The following is a 9,930-nucleotide window of genomic DNA, read 5'->3' as shown; positions in this document are numbered from 1 at the left end:
GACCTGACAGAAATTAAAAATGGTTCAGTGTCTGACATACTGCCGTGGGCTGTCCTACAATACAGCTTCCAACAAAACTCGGCCGTCACGAACCCCAGGTAACAGAATTGTTTACCTTTATACCAAGAAAGTTGGAAAAGCACCGAAATCAGCCTGTGGTGTGTGCCCAGGAAGACTTCGAGGAGTTTGTGCAGTGAGACCTAAAGTTCTTATGACGCTATCAAAGACAAAAAAGCATGTCAGCAGGGTTTATGGTGGCTCCATGTGTGCTAAATGTGTCCATGACCGGATCAAGCATGCTTTCCTGATTGAGGAGCAGAAAATCATTGTGAAAGGAAGGCACAAAGCACAGAGTCAAAAAAGTAAATATAAAGGATATGTTTTTTGAATAATAAAGTAACTTAAAATGTGGGGGGAAAAAAAGCATCCAAGTCATTTCTCTATCAACCCTCCAAGATGCCAAAAGGGAAGAAGGCCAAGGGGAAGAAGGTGGCTCCAGTCCCTGCTGTAGTAAAGAAAGAAGCAGGAGGCCAAGAAAGTGGTCAATTCTTTGAGAAGCATCCCAAGAACTTTGGCATTGGTCAGGACATCCAGCCCAAAAGGGACCTTACTCAATTTGACAAATGGCCTTAATATATCAGACTGCAGCGTCAAAGGTCTATCCTTTATAAGCATTTGAAGGTTCTGCCAGCAATTAACCAGTTCACCCAGGCTTTGGATCTGGACAGCTATTCAACTGCTTAAACTGGCTCACAAGTATAGACCAGAGACAAAGCAAGACAAGAAACAAAGGCTGCTGGCTCAGGATGAACAAAGGGCTGCAGGCAAAGATGTCCCCACTAAGAGACCACCTGTCATCAGAGCAAGTGTTAACACTGTTACTACCCTGGTAGAAAACAAGAAAGCACACAGTTGGTAGTGATTGCACATGACATGGACCCCATTGAGCTAGTGGTCTTTCTACCTGCCTTGTGCTGGAAAATGGGGGTTCCTTACTGTATTATCAAAGGTAAAGCGACACTCGGTCACTTAGTTCACAGAAAGACCTGCACAAGCATTGCCTTCACACAGTTTAACCCTGAAGATAAGGGAGCCCTGGCTAAGCTGGTGGAAGTCATCAAAACCAATTATATAACAACAGATATGACTCAATCTACCGTCACTGGGGTGGCAATGTTCTGGGTTCAAAATCAGTGACTTGTATTGCCAAGTTGGAAAAGGCAAAAGCTAAGGAACTTGCAACCAAATTAGGTTAAATGTATATTTGGTTTTTCCCTACGTAAAAATAAAAATTTAAACAAACAAAAAAAGCACATCCAAGAACTATATGTCAAGAAATCATAAAGTAAAACTATCCAGATCTATCTGAACCAGAAGACAAAGTAAACACAGAAAGTATCTACTCATCTTCTCCTGAAAGAAATCCTAAAAAGCAAAAGTCCAAGGAATATCATGGCCAAATTCCAGAGCTCCCACACCAAGGATAAGGGGAATTAGTAATACTGACATTAAAAAAAAGAGGTCAGGGGCAGCTAGGTGGTGCAGGGAATAGAGCACCTGCCCTAGGGTCAGGAGGGACCTGAGTTCTAATGTGACCTCAGATACTTGACACACTTACTAGCTATGTAACCTTGGGCAAATCACTTAACCCCCATTACCTCACCTTCCCCCTCCAAAAAAAAAAAAGAGGTCATTGAAATTTTTTTTAATGCCCAGAAGACAACAGAAGAAATTTCAGAAGGCACAAAGACAAGCAGGAGAGTTTTGAAAACTTATCAGACTTATTATATACTTTTTTTAAAAAACCAGCAATATAATATGGAGATGCATGGTGTCATATACAATTCTCTTTTTGCATTTTGCTCCCAAGCTCAAGAGATTCACCAGTTGCTGTTTCTTCTTCTTCTTCTTCTTCTTCTTCTTCTTCTTCTTCTTCTTCTTCTTCTTCTTCTTCTTCTTCTTCTTCTTCTTCTTCCTCCTCCTCCTCTTCTTCCTCCTCCTCATCCTTTTTCTCCTCCTCCTCTTCTTCGTTCTCTTCTTTTGTATTTAAGTTCAAATTTTACAAAATAAAATGTTAACAGTCATTACTAAAATAGTTCCTTTTCAGGAGAAGGTAGGTAGCACAGTGGATAAAATAGTTTTTTATCTCATAACAAATATCTAGGAGAGTGCTATAGTGGATTGTATAGTGACAGCCTTGAAACCAAGAAGAACATTGTTCAAGTCCCACCTTTGAACATCCTAGCTATGTGACACTGGGCAGGTAACTTAACCTCTCAGGGCTGCAGACAGTCTCTAAAACATAACTTTAATTGGTAGAAGGAGTCTGCTTACCAAGGAGCTCTAAATATCAGTGAAACCACAGGACCAGCCTTATCCAAACAATGATTACATAATAATTCTTTGACCTTAGTTTAGCAATTTTTATCTAGTAAGATTTTGTTCCAAGAAGTGTAGTTATATTTGAACCCACTACACACTGACTAAATAAATGCTAAATTGGGTAAAGGGTAGCTCTTAAGAGATAGTATTGTTCTAATTTTACCACTACAGAAATTTAATCTCAGAAAGATTAGATAAGTAAGTAGTCTGACAATCAACTGATGGTAGAATGAAGAGTTTGACAATAATTTTAAATCTGTAAACTGATGTTCAAAGCAAAGATGTTATGATGTTTTGTATGTGTCAGAAATTCCCATTTTGGTTTATTTTGTTATAATATCCAAAGGCTCAATTGATTATTCTGGAATGCAAGTTTCCTTGTGCACTGTACAAACTGACTATGTAATCTTAGGCTCTGCTGAATTTTTCTTACTGTGGTGTTGCTGGAACAGTATTTATCCATGTTATGATTAGAACCTACCTGCTGGGGCAGCCAGGTGGTACAGTGAGTAAGAGCGCCAGCCCCGGCACGGGAGACCCAGGATCGGTTCTGGCCTCAGATACTTGGCACCCACACAAAATAACTGGCTGTGTAACCTTGAGCAAGTTACCTAACCCCAATTGCTTATTAAAAAAAATGTCAAGGATGTTATAATATTTTGGGGTGGCTAGGTGGTGCAGTGAATAGAGTGCTGGCCCAGGAGTCAGGATGGACCTGAGTTCAAATCCGGCCTCAGACACCTAACACAAAAAAACTAGCCATGTGACCTTGGGCAAGTTACTTAACCCCAAGTTGCCCTCCAAAAAGCAAAAAAAAAAAAAAAAATAGAACCTACCTGCTGCTAGACACATGAATGAACACATGGTAAAGAATATTCTTCCATAATATGTTACTGAAATTAATGTCAAACTGCATGCAGTTCTACTGCTATGTTTAAGAAAACTGACTTCTGAAAGCCCAGGATCTAATCACATAAGGTAAAGAGTAAGGTAAAGAGGTAAACACATTAGATGTTTAGCTCACTAACTGTAAAAATGGTTCCACTTGGTGATTCATTTATAATTCACTCAAAGGATTGTTCCTGTAATCTCAGAGGCCAACTCCCTTGGATATAAAACTCCTAAAGAAATCTTTTCTTGATCCTGAATTTTTTATTTAAATAAAATTGTTAAGAATTCCAAGTAGAGGGGCGGCTAGGTGGCACAGTGAGTAAAGTGCCGGCCCTGAAGTCGGGAGGACCTGAGTTCAGTTCAGGCCTGAGACACTTAACACCTACACAAAAATACTAGCTGTGTAACCTTGGGCAAGTTACTTAACCCCAATTGCCCTCTAAAAGGCAAAAAAAAAAAAAAAGAATTCCAAGTAGAGCATTTTAATGGAGAAAAGGGTAAAAAGTGCCCACGTGTCACATTTGTACAGGGTCAAAACACGTAACATTTAAATGGATATGTCTCTCATAAGTAACTTTTCAGGGGTAGTTCCCACAATTTTGTGGGCCAGGCCTGACTTCATTGTTCTGGAGGGTCAGGTTAGGGATTGGAGTAAAATGAAGCATTCAGAGATTATCTAATAGTTAACTAGAAGATGTTTACTTAGCCATGAAGACATGGAGGAAAGGGTACAAGCACTTATTAACACCTTAGTTGTTGTTTTGGGGTCATTTCAAACTCTTCATGACCCCATTTGGGGGTTTTCTTGGCAAAGATACTGAAGTGGTTTGCTATTTCCTTCTCCAGTTCTTTTTCCAGAGGAAGAACTGAGGCAACAGGTTTAAGTGACTTAGCCAAGGTCACAGGGCCAGTATGTGAGGCCAGATTTGAACTCATGAAGATTAATCTTCTTGATTCCAAATCAAGTGCTCTACCCACTGTGCCACCTAGCTGCCCTTATGTTGCAGCAAGCACCCCAGTGTCCCCAGGGTGCCTGCTCACACAGGTTCTTGGATCTGCTTTGTTAAAGGAAAGCAACTCAAAATGGGTTAACAAGCTTACTTTAATCAGTCAGACATATATCGTTTACCTTGTTCAGGAGAAAAGGTCAGAGCCCTGAACCTCAAAGTATACAGGCATAATTATCAAGACAGAAACATCAAGTAGACAGATTTCCAAACTGTCCAACCATTACGTCCATACCCAGTCAACATCTGGGTTTCCACATTCTGGGAGGAAACACACTCAAAGCCGGGGGACTCTCAACAACGGCTTCCCAGAACTCAGATCAAATCACAGAACACTTCTCAAAGTGAGTCCCAAAACAAAGCTACACATCAGGGCTTATATAGCCTTCTCCTGGCTCAGAGAATGTAACAACCTTATTGACTCACTGGCCAATCAAGAAGTATCTACTGAAAAACAAGCCTCCCTCCCCAGGCTTCAGGTGCATTTTAGCCTAGGGGCAGGGAAGATCTTCCAAATTTGCATTCCCATTACACCTTATTAACACGTACTACACACTAAACCAGGGCTGGGAAACCTGCAGCCTTGAAGCTGCAAAGAATTTTTTCTGTGAAGTTTGGATTCAGTCAAAAGATTACATTTGAGGACCTAGAAGGCCATGTATGGTCTCAAGGCTGCAGGCTCCCAACCCCTGTACTAAACCCCTGTGCTAAGAGCTTTTCTAATATTATTCTCCTTTAGTCCTCCTAACAACCTAAGGAGATAGGTGTTCCAATTTTACAGATGAGGAAACTGAGGCAAACAGCGGTTAAGTCTAGGGTCAAACAGCTAATTAGTGTCTGAAGTGTAATTTGAACTTAGGTCTTGCTGACTCTAGCCCTAGCAATCTATCTCCTGAGTCCATTACCTGCCTCTACCTTTCCATGGTGTGGAAAGGATATTCAGGAAGAATATATTCAGCATTGATTCGGTCAGGCACAGTTTTCCTGTCTCTGTGTTGGCCATGCTGGCATACCATTCAGAAGTCTGCGTACGAAATCTGAAAAAGGAGCCAGTGATTCATTTTGTGTCGGCTTTTGTACTTAGGCTACCAGGAGGATACATCAGTGACCAGAGCCTGTGTCCCCTAAGCCAATTAAGTCTCCAGGACAGTTTCATTCCCTTTTTAGGGAAAAACTAACATAGTCTATATGGCAGGAAGCTTAGTACAAGTTACTCCTACCACACATGAGTATCACTTTCCAGAGCTTGGCTAGCTTCATCGTCATTGCTAGGGGTATATTTACATTTATGTCAGTAATTTCTCTGTGTTTATAGAATTTCGTGTTTATGGAAATCTGCATTTGTTTAGGGGTACTATTTCAGTGGGCTTCTGTTCCATTTGTGACTTAGGAACGAAGTCCCTGTCTGATCCTCCTTTTTCCCCAAACCTTAGTCTCACTGAAACAAAATTCAAACTTTTCCCAAATCTCTACATACTTCCATTTTAATCACACAAGGATTAATCGATCACCAGATTTTCTTTTCTATAAGGAGGAGAGTAAGTAAAACAATGGCAAGGAAAGGCTATTAAGCAATGGGGCAGCTGGGAAGAAAGTTTGTTTGGTTTGAAAAGGTAGAATCAGCTTCTCCTGAGCTTTGCCCTCTCCTAAACAAAGAAGAAATTACCCATCAGCTTAATGGAGACACAAGCTTTGAGCCAATCAACCTTTAAAGACTGAGGGGAAATACAGAGCTCCTTGTGGCTGTTTCATAGACTCAGCAGTGTATCTCATCAGTTCTTGGCAGATTTGAAGAAGGAGCAACCTTTGCTCTTCTTTATCTGACTCTCATTATCTCCTCATCCAATCTCAGGGAAAGTAGAGATGGGAACTGTTCCCTGCCTGCCTTCTTCCCTATGTGGTGCATAACAGGAAAATGCCATAAACAAAAAACAAAAAAACTAGCTAGCTATAACAGTGTCAATTGACTTATCAAGAACAGACCTAAGTATAATCTTAAGTGTATATGTTAATAAACAGTAAGCAAAACAGTGTATTACCAAAGCTAACAAAAACATATTGCTATCCTATAAGCATAAAACAAATACATAATAGATAAATATATTAACAAAACAATAAAATAAAAAATTAACTGAAGCGTGAATCAGTAGTATTGTATCAATAAATATTCACAATTTGCAATATATACTTTACGTGTACAATCTGCCATGACTGTGTATACTGTTATACCTGTATTTTATCTTTATTTTAAGTTAGTATGGTCATAGGTCAAAAGTTTCTATAAGGGTCTATTTCTTTTGCAACCTGTTGACCAAGCTGTACCTCTATGTGGCTACGGTAACTGCATTGAGATGAAAAATTCAAGCAGATTACTGGCTCCCAGAGTACACCCCTAGACCTAGTGGATATAAATCTTTGAAGTTACAGCAAGCCAAGCCTCAAAAATAGGGAATCTTTGATATGTGGAAGGTACTTCCTAAAAACTACAAATTAAACTCCCTAAATTCACATAGGTGGGAGACATTACCATTCCAGCATTATGGAGACATATTCCCCATGGGCACCTCTCACCCTTTTTTCATTAAAAAAGCTATTCTTAGACACTCTACAGTTTTACATGTTATTGCTTGTCCAGGATCTTGGAGGAAGCTGGGACAAGATCTGGCTAACACACAAAGATTGGGTGACCTGCTTGACCCTACCTGCCTTCCTAAGCCTGTGTTATCAATTGCATACAGAGACGCCACCAGTAGTCTTGACTTATGCCTTGCTACTGGATTGAAATGATTCTGGAGGAGAGAATGAGGTTAAAGACTTTGTGCAGCTCTACCTCACTTAAATCCAATTCAACTGCAAGTCAAGACATCGCCCTTGTGATGTCCTTTATCCTCTTCAAGAAGGAAGTATGAGCAACAAGAACAACCACCTGCCTTCCTCCCTACATGAGAGGTATTGAGAAGAATGGCTGCTGATGCCCAGCTTCTGGCTTCACTCTCCTAAAAACCTTCCCTAGAACACAGTCCCAGACTTCCGAAGCGAACTTTGGCAGAGCATCTGCTTGAGTCTCTTCACTCCATAACAGTGCTTGTAATGCTTGTGTGCTTATCATGTATTTTTATATTATCCAGAAATCTTCTGCTGAAATGCTGTATACCCTAGTAGTCTGATATTAGTTTTTATTTGGATGACCAATAAGAGATAAAACACATGAAACACATTCGCTTTCATTATGGTACAATCAGCACTTACTGTTGGATATCTCTCATCTCATAAGAACCAAACAGTAATGATCTGTTTTTTTCTAAGGAGCTATTTTTGACAGTAAAACAATGGAACTGAACATATTAAAGCAGAAGGCATTATAATGGAGTAAAGACAGTCCTAGAACTGAAGTCAGAATACTGGGATTCAAATGCTATTTACTGCCTTATGATTTTGGACAAGTCAGTTAACCTCTCCAAGACTCAGCTTCCTCAACTGTAAAATGAAGGGCTCACACTTGACAATCTCTAGACTGATGATCCTATATTTTGAAAGATGTTCACTTCCATGTATAGAAGACCATTCATTTTTTTTGTTCATTTTTTTTTACTGAAGGAAAAAATATTTTCAGATGCAACCAAGTTCTAGCACTTGATTATAAAATAAATTATATATAATTATATATTATATTTATAATATATAATATTATATTTATATAATTTATATATAAATTAATTATAAAATATTATTGCATACAGTTTGTATTCCCCTATGTTAGAGTATAAGCTAGGCAAGAGCAAGGATAATGTCTGATCTAAACTTTATATACCTCCCAGGTTCTGAAATAGTGGGTGGAACCCACTAATATGGTGAGTCCATAAAAGGCACTAAACAAATATTTGTTGAATTGAAAGGACCCCATTGTTTGCTGGATTATCCACTTTCTCCACTATGCTTGGGCTCAGATGTTTTGTTTTTCTTTTTTTAAGAAGGAACATAGTTGTGAATATAAATGGCAGGTATTGGTTGAAATGGAAATTGCCATTGAAATTACTGTCTCCTATTGAATATGCAAGTTTTTGAACCCACATGTGGAGTCTAAAATAGTCATTTTATGGATTATGGCATATTAGAACCCTGCAGCCTGTTTCTTAGGATAACAGTACTCCTTTATGTTTAAAAATTAATGACTAAGTGTGTGGGCACTAATTTCATGTACAAAGAGACACAACTCAGCAGAAAAATGTTTATACTTCCTTATGACAACATCATTGCATGGGAATGAAGGGAAGGGAGAAGAGGTCCTTTTTTTTTCCCCTTTGGAGTTTGCACTCTGCAGGGAATGGGATATAGGTGACTATTTTAGGTTTTGATGTTTGCTTCATTGTATTTTACTGTTGCTACTGTTGAAACATTCAGTTTGTTTATTCACATTTAGATAACTTACAAAAGGAGCTAATAAAGAAGTTATTATTTTGAAAACTAACTTTTTCTGTTCTTATAACAAAGCCATAACAGATTTTCATTAAGTACCGGAACTTGGTAGCAGCTGAGAAAACATTTTTCCTTCAATTAAAAAAGAAATCAACAAACAAGCTTTCATGCATGGAGGTGAGCATCTTTCAAGTTATAGGATTATCAATTTACAGCAGGAGAGACCTTAGCGATCATCAGGTGTTAGCCCTTCATTTTATAATTGAGGAAGCTGAGTCTCAGAAAGGTTGAGTTGTCCAAATTCATAAGGCAGTAAAGAGCACATGAATCCGAGTAACCTAGCCATGGGTACTGGCTATACCAAATCCAATCAAGAGTTTTTCATGTACTTTAAGTCCTACTGTTCATGCAAATAAAAACCAAGATCAGACTGCTAGGATATACATGATTTTAGCAAAGAATTTCTGGATATTTTATGACTAGCCAAAAGCAGCTTCAGGTCATAATAATAGTTTTATTTTTCAAATCCTAATATAATTTACCATAGTAACATCCACCCAAGACCAAGTTAATTAAGGTCATGTAACTGAATAGGTAGTTCCAGAAAATTTGTCAGTAAATATTTAGTCCATCACTTAATACCACATTGTTTATCTGTATCTGGGAGGAAATTCTTTTATTCCTGGTTTTAGAATTTATATTTTAATTCTAAAATTTTTATTGATGTCCTAATTTTTGTGTAACTTACATTTAAAAAATAAAAAAAATTTGCTGAAGGAAAAAATATTTTCAGTTGCAACCAAGTTCTAGCACTTGATTTTATAATTATTGCATATGGTTTATATTCCCCTATGTTAGAGTATAAGCTAGGTAAAAGCAAGGATAATGTCTGATTTAAACTTTATATACCTCCCAGGCCCTAAAATAGTGGGTGGGACCCACTAATATGGTGGGTCCATAAAAGGCACTAAACAAATATTTGTTGAATTGAAAGGACCCCATTGTTTGCTGGATTATCCACTTTCTTAAAATAAATGTAAACTGGGTTTCTCTGAGCACTCCAAGTTCTAACATGGAAATGCCTTTGAAGAACTTTTAGAGCATACCCCAATTTACCTAATATGGACCCCACAGTATCCCATCGGGTGGGTGGGTAGCCTCCTTTGACTTTCTTCGTCTTTAAAACTGACAAGACAGTCATTTAACCTTTTTAACTGGTAAGAGAGGAAGAACT

At 38.5% G+C, this 9,930-nt stretch overlaps 1 protein-coding gene across 1 annotated transcript; it reads left to right on the top strand.

Annotated features, from left to right (window-relative positions):
- Window positions 1–388, top strand: LOC138157224 (large ribosomal subunit protein eL34-like). The gene has a single exon (XM_069082794.1). It carries the CDS (start codon window positions 20–22, stop codon window positions 386–388), a length of 369 nt encoding a protein of 122 aa, XP_068938895.1. The 5' UTR covers window positions 1–19.
- The last annotated feature ends 9,542 nt before the right edge of the window (window positions 389–9,930 follow it).

This window comes from Petaurus breviceps, unplaced genomic scaffold, assembly GCF_028583685.1.
Source record: "Petaurus breviceps papuanus isolate PSGF00001 unplaced genomic scaffold, PetGlider_PUasm1.0 171, whole genome shotgun sequence".
Classification (NCBI taxonomy): domain Eukaryota; kingdom Metazoa; phylum Chordata; class Mammalia; order Diprotodontia; family Petauridae; genus Petaurus; species Petaurus breviceps.
This window is presented reverse-complemented; position numbering and strand designations above follow the sequence as displayed.